Source organism: Dermacentor albipictus, chromosome 5 (genome assembly GCF_038994185.2).
Source record: "Dermacentor albipictus isolate Rhodes 1998 colony chromosome 5, USDA_Dalb.pri_finalv2, whole genome shotgun sequence".
Classification (NCBI taxonomy): Eukaryota; Metazoa; Arthropoda; class Arachnida; order Ixodida; family Ixodidae; genus Dermacentor; species Dermacentor albipictus.
In genome coordinates this window covers 81,054,196-81,076,436 of record NC_091825.1, presented here as the reverse complement: position 1 = coordinate 81,076,436, position 22,241 = coordinate 81,054,196, and the positions used below count along the sequence as shown (strand labels likewise).

At 46.7% G+C, this 22,241-nt stretch overlaps 1 protein-coding gene across 2 annotated transcripts in view; it reads left to right on the top strand.

The window, feature by feature from the left end:
• spel1 (DNA mismatch repair protein spel1) overlaps positions 1-22,241 on the top strand; it is a 103,092-nt gene that overhangs the window by 17,955 nt on the left and 62,896 nt on the right. For both annotated transcript variants that reach the window (XM_065442890.2, XM_065442889.2), the window contains exons 7-10: positions 1,634-1,720; positions 2,153-2,273; positions 10,463-10,549; positions 18,408-18,466. In XM_065442890.2, coding sequence (XP_065298962.2) covers positions 1,634-1,720; positions 2,153-2,273; positions 10,463-10,549; positions 18,408-18,466 — 354 coding nt within the window. The remainder of the gene's footprint in view (positions 1-1,633; positions 1,721-2,152; positions 2,274-10,462; positions 10,550-18,407; positions 18,467-22,241) is intronic.

Sequence of the window (22,241 nt, the reverse complement as noted above, 5' to 3'; positions counted from 1 at the left end):
TGCTTCCGGCTCTACACTATATGTTACTGTGATGTCGACTGCCAGGCAGCACGCTCCGTTTCAAGAAATTGATCCTCCCATCATTTGTACTTGTGGAAGTCTCCGTCATTCACGAAGAGTCAGTTAATGGGTTGGAGATTCAGCAACTAACTTGAGTGAATTCACAGGGTTTGGGGATATAAGCAGCTGTTCAATTGGCGAAAGAACACTCGTTTTCACAAGGCTATCTGCTAGCTATTTCAACGTTTTCTACTGTTAGCATTTTGCCGCTGTTAGCAATGGTGCCAAATCAGCCTTTGTAATCCTTGCCAATGGTTTTGAATCTCGGAAAGCACAACGCGTTGAATTATTCTGGTTTCCGAAAGTAAGTTTCCCCGCAAATCAGCAGTGTTACGTAGTGAAGCATACTCGAAGTAGTGCGGTGAAGCTTAAGAAGTGTGAGAAGGGGCAATTGTCACATGCCCCTGTATGCATTCCTTAATTATACACTCGTGCACCCGCCATCTCCTGTCCCACTACATGCACCAATATGCCTAATAAGTTTACTGGAAGGCCTTCAGAGCTTTTTCGGATGTGAGCCCTTAAGGGCATTAAAAGACACGCATTCATTTTTTCGAACTGCCCGATTTTTCGGATGTTTTTGCAGCCCCTAAGGAGTCCGAAAAATCGGACATTGACTGTACAACGGACCAAGCAGATGCTTCAAATGGTCCGTGGGGTGAACTCGCAGCAGAAGGAGGACGAGAACAGAAACGGCTGATGCATTGAGAAATGAACGGGAAAGGAAGTGCACCGCCGCTTCTTTGAAGGAGCTTAGCTCAAAAAACAGTGTTGGCTGACGCTGATATGCAGGTGTCCCTTATCAAAACCAAAATAAACTCTTTAAAGCAGTGAAAAGCAACACTGAGGCATTGTGCGTGGGTGGAAAGTATATCAGGACAGTTAACGTTGACTTTCCAGCTGCTAAGAGAAAATCTCGCTTGTGACAAAGTTTGGGCTTTACACGAATGAGGTTGCTATCAGTTGATAGAAATAGCTCCTATCCGAAGATATTTGCTTCTGTGTGCATCTCTTTTTATTCGTGTTTGAAAATGTTTGACTTGATTCGCAGTGGGCTTTACCATTTCTTCCGAAGCTATTCGATTTGCTGTGCGTTTTACTTAACCCCTTTCTTCTGTTTTCTTTTTGAATTAAGTAAACAGTACTCCTTACTATTCAAACGAGATTAAGTTGTTTTTTTTTCAAAAATGTTTTAACACGCTTACTAACAAACTTACTAGAGAGTGATAGCATTGGGCGACGTTGTGGCAGCCTGTCTTGACATAAAACAAAGTGCTGTGTCACTCAAGAAATTTTGCAAAGAAACTCGGGGAAAGCCGGGAAAACTCAGGGAATTTGCAACTTTGTAGAGACTCTGGTTATATAAAAATTAGCATTATATTTAAGAAAACCTTAAAAATGAATAAAAAGGACTAAGTTATTCTTACGACATTGCCTTCTTTGTTCTTGCTCTACTGCCAGTGCCTCAGTTAGCAACATGCCCACATTGCAGTGCAGTTTACTTGGTCTGAGTGACTATTGTAATTTGGCAGCACATTCACATTTGCCTGCTCTCTCTGATCATCTCAAACAGACCCTGGGTATTGCTTACGGAGATGCGGTCCTGCAGCAGCTGACGGTGGCGGAATTTATGGATGATGAGCATTTCTCAAACCTCTGCGTGAGTGTGTAATTGCTTGCTTGGAAAGGGGGTTTCTTGCACAGCCCAGCAACAAGCAATAGGCCACTCAGGGTGTACGACTAACTTTGACGTGTCACGAACACCACTTGTTCAGGGTTGATTGGAATCACAAACACACACAATGTAGAAGGAATGAGACACAGCGAGCACAGTTTGTTCCTTCTTTGTTCTATATGTTTGCCCTTCCGATCAACCATGCGTCTATACCAATTGACCCGGTTATCCACTCTCCTGGCACATCACAGTTGGTTGTATATCTCCATGGCCTTTGCTTTTCGCTGGGCTGCACAAAAACTGCACGCTTCACTGTTTGCATTTGAATGACTGCGGGCAGTACTTCACAGTCGAATGGCACAATTTAATCATGCATGGAGTGGGGAATCCTGAGGCTGTTGGTGGGCACACATGCAGGCTGTGCTGGCCCAGCTGAGCCCCCAGGAGTGCCTGCTGTCTGCCACGGACGCAAAGCGTTGCCCCGAGCTGAAGGCCCTCTTAGAGCGTTCTGGTGCCCTGGTCACCGAGGCAAAGACAAGTGAGGCATTAAAATGTCTAGGTATAGTGTATGCAAAGCTGTAAAGTAGTGAGCCCAAACTGTGTATGTGCAGAATGCAATTGAAAACTTCATGGGTTATCTACGCGCGCGATTTTTAGAATTTTAGCATGGCAGGCTATGCGTGGCTTCTTGAGCTGGCAATGCCTAGGACCCCAATTTGATCTAAATTTATTCTAGCTGCTTATTTTCTGCCACTTTTGTAAATATAAATAGTAAAATTGGTTTTTGCTGTTCCCTTGCTATTCCCTTTTGCCAGTCCCTGTTTCACCTTGAGGGTAAAGCATTATTAATAATGGGCCAGTATTTTTTGGATGGGTTGCCTGTTTTGATACTGTTAGGCCTAACAAAAGGCATTGCCATTGCTGCGAAAGTGCATCAATATCGTGTCTGCAAGGTAACACCACAACATTCAGCGTGTTGGTCTTGCATTGGTGATGCTGAATGATCTACTAAAGGTCTCTTTGAGGGTATGCCCTTAGTGGGGTGTGGCCATTTTGTGTGCGTTTATGTAAATGGCAGAAGTGCTATAACTAATGCTCTGTACTATTACAGCAAAAGCAGTTATGGCCTCATTCCAATAGCCGTTTGGGTTGGTGATGTCGGCTGCTGGTGTCTGGTGTCAGTAATGTCAGGAATGTTCAAAAAAAGGTATTAAATTCCTGCGGGGATTGAAACCGGGCCCACTGTGCAGGAGTCAGCTACACTACCACTGAGCCATGCCAGCGCCAGTGGCAGATCCAGGGTAGGGGGAGGGGTCAGTTTCGCGATCGTCCCCCCCCCCAAACCACTAATTCACCTCCCCCCTTTTTACTTCCCTTGATACCGATTTTTTGGCACATGAAATTTTTTAAGCCAGTGTGGCAACCATCACTGTCTGCAGCGAGTAAAGCACCCCTCACTTATACCTTTTGTTAGGCGCAAGACTGGCGAACGCAATTGCCGCCTTTGTGGAAGCAAGTTAATTGCTTCCTCCCCACCTCCAACTTTGCCCCGTCAGAGAGTAGAAAGTCGTTTAAATAAGGGGGGCCATCAGTGCGGCAGCAAGAAGGGAGCCTTCCCTTCTCCCTCCTTTACTCATAAATACATGCTCCGCACTGCTATGTTAGGAGTCCTTACTGGTATGACTCACCTTTCAGTATCAATAAATCTGGAAACCGTTCAGTGTCATTCAAACTTGCACTTTTCATCGCAGAGTATGCTTTACTCATGCTCCAAGGGAGGCAGCAGAAGTCACCTTTAGTGGCTGATATAAAACAAATTGGCGGCGACCAACTTGAGCAGTGTGCAGCGAATAATGTGTAAGCTTTTAAAATTTTTGCAACAAATATTTTTGGTGCAGTAAAACCTTGTTATAATGAAATTGAAGGGGGGGGTCATAATTACTTTGTTATAACTATTAGTTCATTATAGCCACTATCCATTTCTATCCACAATTAGTAAGCAAGAGAGGATGTACTCGCCACCAAATCTCACAGCAGCCCGCCACGCAAAAAAAGAAAAACGGCCATCACATGGGAAAAAAAACAAGCAAAAAAGAAAGATCAGCAAGGAATTGCTACTTTATTCCTGCCAATCAGCTCGTCACTTATCGATCAACAGCACACCAGCTGGTGTCTCACTTCATAGAAAAAAAAAGTCCTAGATAGATTTTTGCCACTTCTTCTTCAGGTGAACGATGGCATTTTCAGCTGCAACCGCTATTTTGAGCGCGTCATCGCCGTCATCCTGAGTACCAAAGAAGCGGCGCAGCAGGTCTGTCATATCCAGCGCTTGTGTCAGATGTCGGGTTCATCAATATTAGGCTCCGGACTGTTGTCCACACATTCGTCACTGTCATCATTAGGCATCCCCATCACCGCGCACACAATTTCCGCCTCCATTAGCTATTCGATCATCACTGTGTCAGCATCGGCACTGACGTACATGCAAGACGCCGGCGTCAAGGAGAACGTCCCACAGTGCTAGGGCTTGGTCGCCCGTTGCACCCTCATTGGTGGCAGCACTGATATCTTCGCTGTAACCGCTGCTGCTAACACCAAATGAGGCATGCCAGAAGCAATTGGCAATCGCGCTTGCCGGTACAGCCATCCAAGCAGCCTGTAGCACCTTGATCGTCATGTACAAGGCGATCATGGACTCGCACTTCATTCTCATATTGAGCAGAATCCGGTCGATCACATGCTTGCAATACATAATGAGGCACAGTCTGAAGTAAAAGCATGGCATTGTAGGTGGACCTCCTCGACGACGCATGCAAGCACCTAATGCACTGCTTAAAGGTTCTTTCGTTCTTTCCTTCGTTTCTTCATTCACATTCAGCCATTGAATCTTTGCTTGCTTAGAGGCATGATGTTATTTTTTTGTCTTACTGAACTAGAGAGACAGACAACAAACTTTATTTAATCCTGAGGAGCTACTGTCAGGACCTCCCAGGGTGTCTACCAACCGGGAAAACCGGGAGTTCTCAGGTATTTTGAGTAGTCTAGAAAAACTCAGGGAAAACAGGGAATTTGTGCCTCGATCAGGGAAAATTAGTGGCAATATTGTTGAAAGGGTCTAAAGTCGCAGTAATACTGGCTCAAGTAACACAGGAATCGTAATGAATCGTCTGTGACATCCTGTCGTCGGCTGGAGGGTTTTTCAGTATACAGTCAACGACCAGCTTTCCGGATGCCTGATAACTTTGATGGCTTTGCGGCACCACCACGTACGCCATAGAGTCAATGTATGGGAACGTCTGAAATCTCGGACGCAAGAACCCTTTGCCGTCTGATTTTCTGGACTTTTTGCCGTGACCGCAAGTTCAAAACGGCATCAAAGCCGCCACCACTGCCATTTTGATTACCCTGCCGCCTCGAACCGGCACTCTCGCACACAGATCCGCTGGCAGCCGTAGCCACCACTGTGGCAACGCTAGACCTAGCTGCTTCGATGTTTGTTATTAAGCTCGTCGCCCTTGGGTGCTGTGTTTTTCATTAAAAGAATTCGCTGCTGTCAGCAGTGGCACCGACTGCGCCTTTTTTGTCCTCACGATTGGCTTAGAAGCTTGGAAAGCACGGTGCGTTGCATAATGCCGTTTCCGAAAGTCAGCTTCGCCTCTTTACAGAAATGTTACTTGGTGAAGAATACGCCGAAGTATTGCAGTGAGGCATAACAAGAGTGGGAAGGGGTTATTGCCACAGGACACAGTATGTCTGGGACACGCGTGCGTGAGGGTATTTAACTTGGTCTTTACCATATTGGTCTGTACTAGAGCTGATGCCACATGGTTAATATGACTCATGAGAAGCACTTTGTACATCCAAAGGGGTTGTCTTCACCTAACCCCTTCTTTCGGTTGGACACCCTAGCGATTAACCACAACATATTGTCCGTCTTGGCTGTAACGTAGGTAATTGTTCTGGCATTACAGCCCCTCGTGTCTATGAGCAGGCCTAGGATCTTAACTGAGTCGACTGTAGGAATTTTCTGCCCAATATTCGCGTATAATACCACGGGTAGTTGGTTGAGGGGTGTCAGATCCCTAACCCTTGCCTTGCGGGCTGTAAAGTAACAGCTCCGACTTACTTGTAGACAGCTTGAGACCTGTGTCCGCGAAGTAAGCCTCCATCTCGCCCAAGGCCGCTTGTAGAACTTGCTCCATTTCCGCTAGGGAGCCAACTGGGCACCAGATCGTGATGTCGTCTGTGTAAAGTGCGTGACCTATGCCCTGGAGGCCGCCCAGCCTGTCTGAAAGACCCTTCATGTGTATATTGAAAAGCAGTGGCGAGATGACTGATCCCTAAGGGGTACCCCGAGCCCCCCATCCATACATGCTTGACTGAATCTGCCCTACCTGAATAGTAGCAGTTCTATTCATGAGAAAGGACTTGACAAAGGCCTGGAATTTGACTCCCAGGCCTATCCCGACTGTGGCCTGCAGAATGTATTGATGTAGCACTATGTCGAATGCCTTAGTGAGGTCCAGGGCGAGAATCTCTCACGTCTCGGGTGCCGCTATCAAAGATTTGCTTCCTTAGCATTAGCATAAGCTCCTGCATCAATAGGCGATTAGGTGGTGTGTTTTTTATTGAAAGAATTCGCTTCTGTCAGCAATGGCACGGACTCCACCTTTGCGGTCCTCGCGATTGGCTTAGAAGCTTGGAAAGCACAATGCGTTACATAATACCGGTTCCCGAAAGTCAGCTTTGCCTCGTATAGAAATGTTACTTGGTGAAGCATAACAAAAGTATTGCAGTGAAGCATAACAAGTGTGGGAAGGGGCTATTGCCGCGGGACACAGTATGTGTTCCTTAAAGGGACACTAAAGGTTACCAGAAACTGAAGTTAAAGTGGTAGAGCAATGTTCTAGAACGTCTAAGGCGTCAATTTAATCGCGAACAGAGCTTTAGTAACCGAGAAATTGAGGTAAATGCATGACACGATTTGAGACCCCCCAGCGACATTCCGGTACTAGCCCGATGACGAAAGGACTCCTCATAATTTGTGTTACTAATACTCAACTACTCGTATTAAAAATATAATTTCATTCGATTATAAGACGAAAAAAAATGCTGCTTGTCTACGTCTATTCGATTCTAAGAAAAAATAACATTTTGACCTTACCCTTCAGTAATATGGGTGTTCGAAAGGTTTCGTTTTCGCTGGACTCTGCGCGCTCGACTCTGCGCCGCGTACGCTTTGGAGTTTCAGTACTTTCGTTATCGCGTCGTGCTGTGAGGGTTCTGCTGGCTCGCGAAACTTTCATTTGGAACAAGCAGCGAGAATGCCACGTCCATGTGATGTCGTGGGAAGCCGTCGTTGCTTTCCCGCTCCGGAGAGCCGATGTCGAGGCCGCTGTCGTAGTACGCAACGATGCCAGCAGTGCAAGCCCTCAGCAGCAGGTCGCGCTCGTTGGTGCTCAAATCGCTGAAGTTGAGCCCACCATCGCGAGCCAATCTGTCGGTGTCAGGGTCCATTGCGACGAGCGTCGAAGTTTGCGTCATAGAATGAAGTACCAGCTTATGGGCGTCTTGCGCTGGAGTTTGAGGTATAGTAGCGGCGCCTGGTGGTGGTGCGGGAAACGACATCTGGGTCATGCCAGCTTGGGTCGTACTGAGCCCTGGCTGTGGCAAAGTACGTTTCTAGGCCGAGTTTTGCGTCGGTTCGCACTTTTCTATGCCCTGTTGCGAGTGTGAAAAGGCTCACAGACCACACCGACCACGCTGTGAGCTCGCCGCAGCCTATAGTTTAACGAAAACGGACTCTCCGTGTGCCGTGGGACGTAATGTGGGACGTAATTCGTTTCTACTTCCGCTAGCCACCATACTCCCGCTTTCGCTCTGCTGTTGGCTCTGTCTTGGCTCTGTTTCTGGCCACGCGCTTGCGTTTTGCGCAGAAAAGCCGTAGCGCCGTCTGCGGACACCGGTCTACTCACCGATGGCGCAACGTCACTATGAGACCATGATGTCAGTACTCCTCGATCGGAGGGCGGGCGATTTGAACTGCGCTAGAGGTACGCGGACGCTTCAGAACGCATGTTCTCTTAAAATAAGTCTCTCCTTGGCACGAAACAAGCGTTTCGAGGTTTCTGTGATGGTATTTCAGCAGTCCACATTGACTTAATAGTAACCTTTAGTGTCCCTTTAATTATACACGTGTGCACCCGGTATGTCCTGTCACAGTACAAACACCGATATGCCTGATACGTGTACCGACACGCCTTCAGAGGGTTTTCGAATGTGCCTGTGGTAGTTTGAGCCCTTAAGGGCAGTAAATGACATGCATTTATATTTTTTCAACTGGCCGATTTTTTGGATGTTTTCGCGGCCCCTAAGAAGTTAAAAAACTCGGATGTGGACTGTGCAACTGACCAAGAAGATGCTTGAAGTGGTCCGTGGGGCGAACGAGTGGCGGAAGGAGTACAAGAACAAAGGACTTATGCATTGAGGAATGAACGGGAAAGGAAGCGTGCTGCCGTGTTGGCTGATGTTGAAGATGATGAAGTGCTGGCTGATGCCGAGATGCAAGTGTCCCTCATCCAAACCAAAATAAACTCGTCGTGCACAGGCTGAGAGTATGTCAGGCCAGTAGAAGTTGACTTACGAGCTGTTCAGGCCTCATACTACTGAGCTTGCTATCAGTTGATAGAAATAGCTCATATTCGAAAACATTTGCTTTTGTATGCATCTCCTTTTTTATTCGTATTTGAGAATGTCCGACTCGATTTGCAATTTTTTTTCGAGAACATTTTATTTGCTGTGTATTTTACTACCCTTCCCTTCCATTCTCTTATTGAATAACATAAACACTACTCCATAGTATTCAAATTGGATTAAGTCGCTTTTTTGAAAATATTTTTTCATATGCTTACTAGAGAGTGACAGCATCGGGCGATATGGTTTCAGCTCGTCTTGACATAAAACATAGTTCTGCATCACTCAAGGAATTTCGCAAAGGCACTCAGGGAAAACATGGAAAACTCAGAAAATTTTTAAATGTCAACTTGGTAGACACCCTGGGGACGCTCATAATGTCCATCCATCCATCCATCCATGCATGCTGCATGTAGCTCGTGGGACCTGGTTAACTCAAGCAGGCTAGGGGACTATTTGTCATGACCTCTTTTCTAAGGGGATGCCAATAAACCATCATTATGATCATAACAGCAACGTACTGTACCATAGGTCAAGGGATGTAACATGCATGCCACGTAGTCTGGGTACTTGTGTTTACTCATGGGTACGCATTATGGTGCCTCTTCGCAAGATATGAACCACTGCTTAAGAAGCGAATTGTAAATCTATGCACACAGCTGCAACCAGGCAACATTGGGCTCAGCAGACCGTTGTGCAGAGAGCAGGATAAGCTGCAGCACAAACCACAGCTTGCCGCCAACACCCAGCAGACAGTTCAGATGGTTCTCTGGAAAATGATGTGGAGAGTCTTCGAAGGCCCTGTACTAGTGTGTGGTGCCAAAAGTGGAGCTCCTGTGGAGTCGCTCCTCCAGCTTACACTACGACTGTGCTGCATGTACGGCACATCAGCTGGCATCAGCATGCACTTGACATCAGTTGGCAGTCAACCGGCTGTTACAAAGCTGGGGAAGAAGGGACCTTCATTAGAAAGAAGAAAAAGAACAAAATGGGAACTGTCAAACAGTACTAAAAACACACAAAAAATTTGGTATGTTTTTTCAGTTCTTTGGGCCTTTAATAAAAAAAAAAAACCTCTCTACCATAATAGATAAATTCTACTATGTAGAACTTTCTAATCAGCTTGAAAGTCTGCCTACTTTGTTTTGTTGTGGGTTCACTGTAAATCTAAACTTTCAAAACTTCTTCAAATTCATCTATAATGGAGTCGGCTACATGGTTGTTTCAGGCATGCCAGCCAATCTAATTGGCATTCTTGGATCTGTGCTGTAACCTTCACTTCTAACAATGTCAGTTTGAGCACATACTGACAGTGCAACATAGTTGTTGCTGCACTGGTTTCTATAGAACCCACGGGTTTCCTGTTCAGCTCTTTCAGTTTCCTTAAGTACTTAAGTCAACGTCCTCATCTTTTCTTTTATCACTGTGACACTGTGAATGATGTGTTTGTCCTGCTCCTCCATGGAGGCAATGTCAGCTTTTTTGTGGTTGTTTAGCCTGTGGGGCTGGAGTTGTTTTGTTGTCTGAATGCATGAAAAGTTTAATCATAATGATGTCAAGCCTTTTAAGAAAGAAAAGCTGATTATTTTGAGGCAGACTGTCCTAGCTGTTGTAAAAGATTCAGTAATACAAATTCAGACAAATCACTGAGGAAGACGAGGAACAACAGGTGCCACTGTCAACTAGCTTATTTTATGGCCAGAGTACAAAATGTACATGTAAAATCTGACTGGCACAGTAGTCAAGATCAAAGCAAGGACATCAAAATTAACTTTTGAAGAGTAGATATGATTCATATGTATCATTAATATAGCCCATTCTCGTTTTCTTGATGTTCGCATTGTTGCTTGCGACATTGCATCTCAGCTTCTGCCCACTATGTTGATCTTGCAAAACTGATGCCACTTAGCTTAATCAAAGCAGGTTTCACTTGAAATATCTTGCATACAGTTTCGCATTGCTACTTGTTGGGCACCACCTGGGTGAAGCAGAATGTGCAGGTTTATGCCAAACGACTGTCCTTCCTTTGCACAGGTGATTTCAACTCCAAAGAAATTGCACAGGACTTGAGCTGCTTGTTGCAGCCATCCCAGCTGCCACAGGGGCAGGCAAACATGCTAGGTGAGTTTTTCCATGTATTCACAGTGCAGGAGGTGAAATGGAGTTTGTTCAATGAGTTTCTTGTTTTTAAGATTCCCGAGGAGCAACTTCTTGGAGGTATGCTTTAAAGAGCCACTGAAGGGACAAACTGGGTCAATCTAGATTTTAAAAGCAAAGCTTTCGTTTGCGAAGCTCGCTGAGTTTTGGGATCATTGGATCTGCGTGGCTGTTCTGTCACCGAATAGGCCCACCAGTCACTGCGAAGTCACGCGCCACCAAGTTCCTTGCAACGCCACCGGATGGGGCTTGCCTTTGCGCATGCATGGCAGCGCTGGTGCCTGCTGTGCGGAGGAAAGAAAAAAAAGAACACACATTCGCGGCTGCGCGACAATGAGGGAGTAAACACTTCTTGCGGATAGAATGGATTCGAATTGCGCTGTGTACATATGCACGTGCTGCCTCTGAAACCATAATGCATTCAAAGGGCCCGTCGTACTCGCTAGCAGTCAGCAACTCTGCTTAACAAAAGAAACTTAGGAGACACTTAAGCTTCGCCTTTAAGAGTAAAACGCAATAGCATTAAAGGGTCCCTGATTGTTTCTCACGCTTCTCGGCAACTGCAGCTTATGCAACCGTAATCTGTACCAGGAAATGCTTGCGGTGCACGCTATGCACAAAGGCAAGATTTAAGTTTTTCTTTTCTTTTTCTTCCCCACCCGGCTGGTGCCACAGCTCTTGCGGATTTTAGAAACTTGGCACGCCATGCTATGTTTGGTGGAAAGCACGCGGCGTGTGCCGCTCTGTTATTGGTAGGCATGTTTCGCTCACGGTCAACCCATGCTCAATGCCACCAATGTCATGCTCACTGCGTAACGGGGCCCTTAAAGCTATCGCTTTAAAAGGCTCGGTATATTATTGTGCGCCCGCACTTGTGTATGTGTGTGTATGTGTGTACTTGTGCTTCGACTCTTTATGCACTCACACAAATAGCTTCGCTGTATGTAGATTCCAACTTGTTGGATCTGTTGGATTTTTAAAGCGAAGCTTTCTTTGCCTTTTCCTTCGACTTTCCCACTGCTGCTGCTACTGCTGCTCGCACACGCTGTGTCAGGGGGGGTATAGCCTATATATGCATGACAGGTGCCAGTAAGGCGATGGGAAAAACTCATTTTCACCCCACCACGTTGAATTTGCACAATGCCCTCTGGAGCTCCCTGGCTGTCACCACATTATCTGCTTGACAGCTGTAATTATCCGTGACTGCCCTCAGAAGCATTGCAGAAACTGCAGCGCTTCCCTTTCTACTAACGTGTGAGGCCAGAGGGAACACAGATAGAACTGTAGAGAGGAGAAGGAGAGGGAGGAAAGAGGCAGTTCTCATAGAGAGGGGAGAGGTGAGGCAAGGAAACCCCACTGCTATATGACAGCGGTTGCGGAGAAACAGGATAAGCTTAAGTTCAACGTATGGTACAGTACACTACTGCTATTTCTGAAGAATAAATGCCATGCAAATATGTCAAGCGGGCAACTTACACAGGGCATCCAGAAGCAGAGCCGCATAAATAAAGTGCACCACAGGAGACATTACGGAAGCGGTTGACCGTCAAATCAACACTTCTGTACCCGCCACGGTAGGTTTGCGTCTATGGCATTGCTAGAGCCCGTGGATTTTATCCGGACCGCGTCAACCACATTTCGACGGGAGCAAAATAGAAAATGCGTGTTCACTTGGGTTTTGGGACATGATAAAGAACATCACAGTGTCAAAATTAATCCGGAGTTTGCCACTACGGCTTGCCTCATAATCCGAGTGTGGTTCTCGTACGTACAGCTCCATAATCCAATTCAAGTTTAATACTTCTGCCACAATGCGATGTGCCATGTGAGGAAATGACAATGCTCAATCCTCTCAGAGGTTATAAAATATGGCACACAATCAACACATCAAGCAAACACCTCTCCCTGGGTGTTCTGTGCACTACGCAGACAAACACGCAAGGTAACGCTTAACGTTAACGCACCACTCTCATGTTAGCCTAAACGTTGAATAAATCAAGCTTTAGCCATCAACATCATCACTAATTATCGTCAATGAAAGCATCCAGCACGGAAAGCTTTGCTTACATTGATTGCCACAGTGCGTGGGATCTGCATAATTTTTTAGATTGCACTTTAGGAAGCTTACAATATTTGCTTTAGGCCAAGAGATTACGAAGTTGTAGAGAAACTTGCAACTGAGCAGGACGTACAGTTCTTCCACAGTGAAAATCATCCTTGACAAAAGGCAAAATCAAGAAGGGGGCTGACAGATGGAGTAGCACATTGTGGTATAAAGGTTATAAACAGGGATAAGGTGCATCAGAAACGCTGGCAAATGTTTCGTACCTATCTACAGGGTGTTCTTACAGTGACCTTTGTGTCTTCCATTAAAAAAAGTTATTTTCTGTTTACCACTACTTTGCTTTTCCTCAAGTTTCGCAGCATAATCGCATATTATGCCCTGGATTGTCCAGTACAGTCGAACCCGGCTATATCGAACTCGCAAAAAAATGCCGATCAGTTCGATATATAGCGTAATACGATATAAGCCTGCTGAATAATTGAATGTCATAAAACGACATACCATTTATAAAATCAGTTTATTGATGAAACTAGCTTAGTTTCGCATGAAATAGTCCTGCATTTCTTTCTGCTTGGGCAATTTCGCTGCCTGCGATGCATGCACTTCTCCACATTGTCTATGGAGTCGGGAGCAGCTAATGCCGCAACCTTCCGCATTCGCGCAGAAGCACCGGACTAGTGCGAGAGCACCAATCACTTCGGAGGATGTAGGCAAAGGGCCGTCGTTGATTTCCTCATTGTGCCCACTTTCACTTGTGCTCGGTACGATGTCGGCAATGTAGTCTTGGTTTTCGGGCTCTCCCGTGGTCGCGACACTATCATCTGCGCTCACAAACTCGTCCACTGTTGATTCGTCAACAGCTTCCGGAAATTCTGACAGCTCGCTCCAAGTTTCAGCAACACCGGCAACGGCTACGTCGCATTCACCAGAATTTGCAGTCATCACCGAGCATGCGGAAGCCGGCACGGCTGAAGCAATTTCGGGTGAACCACTCGTGCACGGCCGTGCATACGCGCCGGGTGCCACGGGCACTGGGGCGAGAGTTTGGCCGCTTTAGCCCTAATTTCCCCCTTATTCTTCAAGATCATCCTGAGAGTTCCTCGGCATCATTCACGCTGCAGGGACACATCCGACTTCTCACCGCGTTCGACCCTACTTATGATTATGATTATGATTTCGAGTTTCACAACGAAAGGCAAATTCTGCTGCTTCATCACGGCAACACTGCGGGAGAAGGCCCACAAGGCACACACACAATGGACCAGAAAAGCACCGAGACAACTTGCACTTTCGCCATTTTGCACAACGAGGGCACAAGAGCCTCTGATTGGCTGTCTGAGCAAGCGCTGTATTACAACTTTGAGGTGGTCCCGTAGCGCTCGTCACCCGTTTCTTGACAGAGCGTTGGTAGCGAAGACTCCGAGTCAGGCGTCGGTGAGAATAACAAAAGGGACTATATACACTATATACAGGTCATTATACAGGACAAGATCGGATCGACACAGGGGCCGAGAGCTAACAGCAAACGCGACTGTTCCCGCACGGCGACGTCCGGCGAGACTCCAACGCGTGACACATCTCACTCCACTCGAGAGCGGCACTTGGCTCCCGGTGGGTCGGTGGATCTGGTTCTCCCAGCAGCGGCGTCGGGGCTTATAAAGCCCCGAGAAACGATTGTCACTCAAACGGCCCAATACAAAGCCAGTACTCGACGGTCGTCCAAGAGGTCCAACCAGCGACCGCACTGGCCACCCGCTTCAAAGTTGCTGTGCGCGGTGACCTCCAGGGAAAAGGAAATACGGCGCCGGGCTGTCTAGCACTTTGTTGCACGTTTGAACATGTTGCTTGCCAATGCTTCTCCTCAGGATGCCGCTGCCTGACGGCTCAGCATCTTGACTTGTCAAGGGAGAGTTGGGGCGCTGTGCCTTTCGGCGCAGCCCCGGGTTTGTCCAAAGGGCATTCGCAGGATAAATTCTGCATCTTGTAGATTCGGATTCCGGGCTGGTGGTAATGGCACAACAGCATCCCCGCCATCAGATAAGGCGCCGGGAAGACGAGCTGCCTCCACGTGGCTGTGATGCCAGGCGCGCACGTTCGTCAGGCTCGTCCAAGTTCACGTCCAGTGTCCGGACGCCAGGTAACTTCACGTGCCCAGGTCCCACACGCCAGGACAGGAGCTCTGTTCACCGCGTTATCGCCAAGGCACCTCGACCAGCTCCGCTCAGGTCGTTCCGAAGCCCTTGCTTCTCGCCACTGGTCATGGTTGGTCGTTCTGCAGCTTGCAAAACCGACCAACAAAAGGCAACACCCAACACAAGCAAGTACCCTCTGTCTCTCGTCAAACACCAGACAAGGCCATAATCCAAATCGACCTAACTAACTTTTTGCTCCCGCTGCAACAAGGGGCAGGTGTACGATCTTGTACACAAGGCTCAAACAACCATTCTTCTGATTAACAGCACACCAAATATCATGAACAATTAATAATCCGCAATAATAATGAAAATTAGAAGGGTCCCCTTGAAATCACTTGGACCGCAAACATACTACTGAGGAAGCAAGTGAGGTCATTCATTTTTGTCGGTGATATTTTCGAGGAATCAGAAGCTGCTTATATTTGCGACCCTGCTTATCCGTGTAGCGGCGGTACAATAAACCAGACTCATCGTAAAATGAAACCCTCTTCTTTTTTCACTCCCCATTTGACGCTCTTCATCAGATCAGCTGTTTAACAGTTTTCCTGTTGCTCGCGAATCAGAGTTTCCCTTTCAACTGCAGCCCGCTCCTGCCAGCTGGCGGAAACCGGAGCGAGTGTGGAGCCTGTGTCGCCTAACTGCGGCGTCGTGTCCAAATCGCAGCTAGCACTGCACACGTCACTCCCAGTCACTTCCAGGACACGCTCGACCAGGCCAGCCTCCGAACTCTGCCTCTCCCGTGCCTGCTTGCCACTCAAGTTACCTTGATCAGCCCATGTGCCGCACCGCTGTTCGCTCACCGACGCAAAGTCAAGTTCCCTCGACAGCCGGCGCGCTTTGGATCGCGTGAGGGCCATGTACGCCACGTCGGCAAGGAATGATTTGCCCTGATCCTTCAGCAGCTGCTCCGAGCTATTTGAGAAGAGGTAGGGAAAGTGCTCCGGGAGGGCAGCAGACACAGCGGCTTCTGTGTCAAGTTTCCCAAACTCTCCTTCAATGATAACCGTTGCGATCGGCAAGCAGACACTCTCCTCCTCGGCCACTTGCCGTATCCTAGCGCACTCTCCCGTAAAATCACTCGAGGAGACGAAAGACGAGTGGACAACGTCCATAGTTGCTGCAGAGTCCCAAAGTACTTGGCACTTCTTACCGTTTACCTTAATTTCCTGCACATATGGCTCCAATAGTCGTATGTTTTTGTGAGTTTCCTGTATTGTTGCAAAAGCAATTTTCTCTTCGCAGTTCGCAGCGATGTGCCCTTGCTTTTTGCAATTGTAGCAGGTTAACGGTTTCCATTTTTCAAAACAACACATTGTATTGTTTCGCTGTTTTGTTGCAAAAGCAATTTTCTCTGGGCAGTTCGCAGCGATGTGCCCTTGCTTTTTGCAAATGTAACAAGTTAATGGCTTCCGTTTTTCGGGCTTCCCGGAAAACCTCTCTCTCCTATCTACTTTTTCTACGCGCACTGCCTTGCTGTGCAAGCTGCGGCAAGTGTGATACTCGTCCGCTAACTCTGCTGCCTTGTTTAGCTTAACCTCCTTTAGCCTATCTTGCAGCCAGAGCCTGACATCATCAATGCAACGGTAGAACTGCTCCAATGTGATGCATTCGACAATTTTGTTGCGATCGTCGTAAACCTCTTCGCCCTTCAGCCATTCCACCAGGTCGGCTTTTAGACGAAACGCGAAGTCAACATTCGACTCCCTGCCCTTTTTTGCATACCGGAACCTCTGCCGGAAAGCTTCGGGCGACAATTTGTACTTCCGCAGTAGCGCTTCCTTCACATCACTGTAGCTCTCAAACGCCTCTTTCGATAAGCAAGTTGTTACGTCTGATGCCTCCCCAGGAAGCAAGGCTAACAGATTCTGTGCCCAGAGAGATCGCTCAATGCTATTCCGTTTGCACATGTGCTCAAATTTCACGAGGTATTTGGCCATATCCTCTCCGACGACAAAGGGTGGAAGTTGATCGTGTATTATTGGACTGTTAGAAGTGAGACTAGGCGCCGGCGAGCTATTTCGGGTCTCCAACTCTTTAATTTTAAGCTTATGCTCACGACACTCCTTCTCTTTCCTTTCCTCCTCGCAACATTCCTTCTCCCTCTTTTCCTCCTCGTGACGTTCCTTGATACCCGCCCATGCCTCTTCGGCTTCCTCAGCCATTACGTCCTCAGTCCTCATTACCTCAAGGATCGCATTCTTTCTTTTGGTTGAGCCCAACTCAATGCCCAACTCCTCACAAATTTGGAGATCTTTGACCTTGTACTTCTCCATCTTTCACACTGTCCTCCTGCTGTTTACCCTTTTTGAATATACCTGCCGTACGCTACTATAATGCTACTAGTAAGACATCCGCAAGTATTTCACACACTGCCTTGTTTACCCCCTCAGCATCCCCTGGTTTTCAAAACACTCTCACTAGGCTTGAAACACAAGGTTAACACAATACAACACCAAATCCTTCCCTAAGCTACTATAACCTGTGTCAGAGAAAGTCTGGTGTTTGAGGTAAACTTCAGGCACTCACTGCGCAGAGGTAGCTGATGCCGGTCAATCCCGTAGCTGCCATCCACTATTACGACTTTGAGGGGGTCCCGCAGCACTCGTCACCCATTTCGTGACAGAGCGTTGGTAGCGAAGACTCCGAGTCAGGCGTTGGTGAGAATAACAAAAGGGACTTTATACACTATATACAGGTCATTATACAGGACAAGATCGGATCGGCACAGGGGCCGAGAGCTAACAGCAAACGCGACTGTTCCCGCACGGCGACGTCCGGCGAGGCTCCAACACGTGACACATCTGAGCGCCACTCGGCTCTTGGTGGGTCGGTGGATCTGGTTCTCCCGGTGGCGATGGGGCTTATAAAGCCCCGCCGCCGGTCACTCAACGATTGTCACTCAAACGGCCCAATACAAAGCCAGCACTCGACGGTCGTCCGAGAGGTCCAAGCAACGACCGCGCTGGCCACCCACTTCAATGTTGCCGTGCGCGGTGACCTCCAGGGAAAAGGAAATGTGGTGCCGGGCTGTCTAGCACTTTGTTGCATGTTTGGACATGTTGCTTGCCGATGCTTCTCCTCAGGACGCCGCTGCCTGACGGCTTAGCATCCGACTTGTCACGGGAGAGTTGGGGCGCTGTGCCTTTCGGCGCAGCCCCGGGTTTGTCCAAAGTGCATTTGCAGGATAAATTCTGCATCTTGTAGATTCAGATTCCGAGCTGGCGGTAATAGCACAACAGCTGCGGGCGGGCCAGGATCATTTTTTGCAGGGGGGGTATCGACGGCTCGTCCGAAGCAGCGCGGTCACCGTAGGAAGAACGGTTGGATGAAGCCGCACCGTCGGGTTTCCCCGCAACCGCGAGGGAAAGCCAACTTCTGGGGGCACTTTTTCGCAGCTTGACGTTCGATATATCGGGAGTCGCTGCTGTTTTTGTTCAATGTAAACGTAATTTTTACCATATATACTCATTGTAACTATAGCGTGCCCAGAAATTGTTTGATATATAGAATAATTTGATGTAGTCGGGTTCGACTGTATACTAAAACATGCCTTGTCTTATAGTTGAACTGGATCAGAAGGTGGCCATGGACGCTTTGGCAGCGGTCATCAAATTCCTCAACGTAAGTGCCTAAATTTCATCTGTATATCATTGACTGCTAGCTGATTACCTGAAAGGGCTGCTTTTCTTGCACATTTTATCAGCACTACCACTTGGTCACTTAAACACTTGAACAAGCAATTTCACAGGTACACAAGCCAAGTCCAGGAAACTGAGTTACTTCCAAAGAGCTGTTAGTTTGTGACTTAGGAATGTTAGATGCAGAACAATTATCTGGCCCCACTGCTTTTCTGTTGTGGTTGTGTCTGGCCACTGTTCCTCATGGCATTTTTGAGGAGCTGATAGGGTAACAACCCTTGCATAGCAGAATCACATACTACACTAATCATATTTACTAAGCATAAGTATTTCCCACATACTGTGTTCATTGGGACCATCTACATTTTTCGTGAACACTTGCCCTTACGCTGTCCTTCAACACCCTACCATCAGAAGAAGGAACCTGTTTACACGGTATTGACACGGGTACTTGTTTATCCTTTTCTTGAGGACTGCATTTCAATCGTTCACAACTTAATGTTATCGTTTAGCACAAGACACACCTGCACGGTTTAGAACTTACGCGAATGTTATTGCTGATTGTATCTGTTGTGTATATCCTCGCCGAACCTTCTATAATCAAATTGCACGTGCGAAATGAATGGTGTAGTAGTTTCTGGAAACCATGCAGGCACCAGTGGCAACACGCAAACCTTCGATATGTGCTGTGTAAAAGCCGACACCCTTGACCTACTGATCAGATTTTGACGATCGCCGACTGTGTTCACTGCTATCGTTGTGCTTCGAGCGCCACTTGTTTTGTGGACACAAGTTCGCCCAATAAAAGTCAGTTTCATCATTCACAGTTTTGCTCCTGTGTTCTTGATAGTCACTACATGACAATATAAAAGATAACTGCGGTCGCTTTTGATCTAACCAAGTCCTTATTTTTTTAAACTTTAGTACCAGATCGATGCATCCCCTTCCCTTGTTCTTCCATGATTCCAGTACAAGCCATCATCACTTCTATCAAGGGTTTGCATAGAGCACTTCCAATCAACTCTTTTCATGAGAGGTGGCATCGTTGCAACATTGGTGGAAGTAATGCCGTGCACATGTGGGTTTGTCACAGTGGTACTGCATGAACAGATGTCTGTTATCTTTGATCAGGCTCCTATGGAGATTTTATGATCGGTTCAAGAGCCCCTGAAACACATTTCGAACTTAGTAAGGAAAGGCTGCTGATCTGTCATAGAGGCTGTTGTTAATATGTAAGCCAAATATTACAGCGCTGTATGTAAAATGGAATTTATAATCTCTTCTCAAGAACACTGAAAAATCGCTTGCTATTGCTTCCGTGATGTCATCATGCTGAATCATCGCAGGTAGTTGGACGCACCAAAGCTATTGGCTGATTACATGATCGCGAGAGTATTCTCAGTAATATCAATACATAATGCTAATATTGAGTTCAATAAGTAGAACAGATATGTATGTCTGCTATCCCAAAAAGATAGAAAAATCATTTCATCTTTGCACTGCTGGTCTATACACTCCAGGTTCGTCTGCTGTGCACGGCCTCTGAGATGGCAGCTTGGCAGCAGTGTGCTGCACAGTGTAGTCTACAGTGGCCGCCACGGCGAGCCGCGTCGAGTCCTTTCGCTGCCGTGACGCTCAACTTGCCCTTTTGGCCTCTCGGATTTGTAGCGAGTGTGGCTTCCTTGACTAGTGGAGATGAAAAAAAAGATAGAAAGTCTGGTATCTGTGCAATAACTCCGCTCATGGTTGAAAGACTCAGAAAAATTTTGCGGCATGAGATTCGTGAAATGGCATTCTTTAATAGTGAGGCCGTTTTTTGATTAGTTAGAAAAGTTTTTCAAGCTATATTGTATTTACTTGTGTAACTGCAATTTTCTTTTTCTGATTTTTACCTGCTGTGGTCCTTACGGGAGGCAGGCTTATGGCTGCTCATTGAAGCATTAAACTGTGCTCAGACTTCTATGCAGAAGAACGCAACGCATTTACAGTTGCTGACCAAGTTCCAAGTGTGGACATTGCTGTGAAAACGTCCGAGTACTCGGGTAGTCAAAGACAAAATTAATTGTGAAAGTAAAATCAATCTTGCCGAGCACCAGCACAGCGGAAAATTTGTTTACAAACTTTTACTCACTGTCGTGGTCCATTAAAATAAAATTTATTTGAAATTTTGTGATAGCCGAGGCTGCGGTGCATTTTGCGTTCAACTATTGCACAGCCTGATGAGTGTTGTGGTTTTTCGGGAAGTGTAGGTGCTGCGAACGTGGCCTTGACTCCGTGAGACTGTCAATTTAGGCTGTGCTATGCAAAATCACTTTGGAGCTTTATTAGCTTTATTCCCACGTGCGAGCTTGTGCTGTTGCATCCAGTAAGCACACACACGAACTTGCTTGGCATTTGTGGTAACGTGGTAGGCATTTGTGATAGTTGCTGGCTGATCACCCACATCATGCACATGGCCTTCAGTCCAGTCCATGCACGTGATCTCATGCCTGGATCCCAAGGTGGTGTACTGGTTTAAACATTCTAAAGGCTTAAAGGCACACTAAAGGCAAATATTAAGTCCAGCTAAAATAATAGTTTAGTGCTCAAGAATCTCTAAGGCGTAAATATTATTGGGGACAGAGCCTTAGTAATCGAGAAATCGTGGTAAATAAAGTACACGATTAGAGACTACCCCAGGACATTCAAGCACAGTTAATGCTCAGTATAATGAAGTATGTAAAATCGGCAATTTCCTTTTTTATATCGAAATTTCATTGTACTGAAATTCAACCTTTTATGCGAGTAAGTGCAGTCGCTGATAGATTTTTCTTACAAGGAAAGGGGCCGCAGAATTTTCCGCAGAAATTATCAGGCAATTGAAAAATGCAATTTTGAATGAGAAAACAATTAATTTTGATGAATCTTGGAGTCAGCGATGAATAATACGGTTTCATGCGATGTGGACGATATGCCATGTCGACGCACTTTACAGAATATGCGCTGCTTTTGCTGCCGTTCGCTCTGTCCGTGTGATGTTATCATTTCGATCGGTGCTGTCGACCCAGATGAAGCTTGTACATACAGAGGTCGCCCCCGCTGACGCGGTGCCATTCTGTGAGTGGCAGTGTTCAGGTGCTGTCTTAGCCGATCCCCGCATCACGCCGACATTGGGGAGTGTTTGCAGTGACAAAGTCCACTACCGCGTCAGTCAGGGCGGCCCGTCCACGGTGCTCTTGGTGATCCTTTTGTGTCGAAAACGAGGCGAAACACTCACTTAGATGTCACCGAGTGGAGGGGCTCCACGGCGCATGGGACATGTGGCACTACTTGTGTGTCTTTATGCCAAACACATTGAATATTTGAAAAATTAGTTAGTAAAAAGCTGATTCGCAAATTGATATATTTGAACATTCACTATTTTATTCGATGTGGTAATGCTCAATATTCGCACAACCCTACTCAAATTGTTCCAGGGCCCCTTTTCCTGTTTCTGTTCCAGGACGCCTTTTCCTGACCTTCCTGTTCTGATATCAGTCTATTTGCAATGCCAAAAATTGGGTGTGATTGTAATTATTGTCGTAATGTCGAATGAGTTTTATGATTTCACATTCTTCTGGCTGCACCCCAATCTAGTCTCTTTACCTCTTGACATGTGCACCTCATTCTAAGGTTTTTCTCGCACCTCTTTCTTGGGAAATGCCTTTATCTACTGCGCTTCAATATTTTTGCCTGCTTCACTGAGGCTTCATCTTCTTTGTCATTTTCATCAAAGTTAC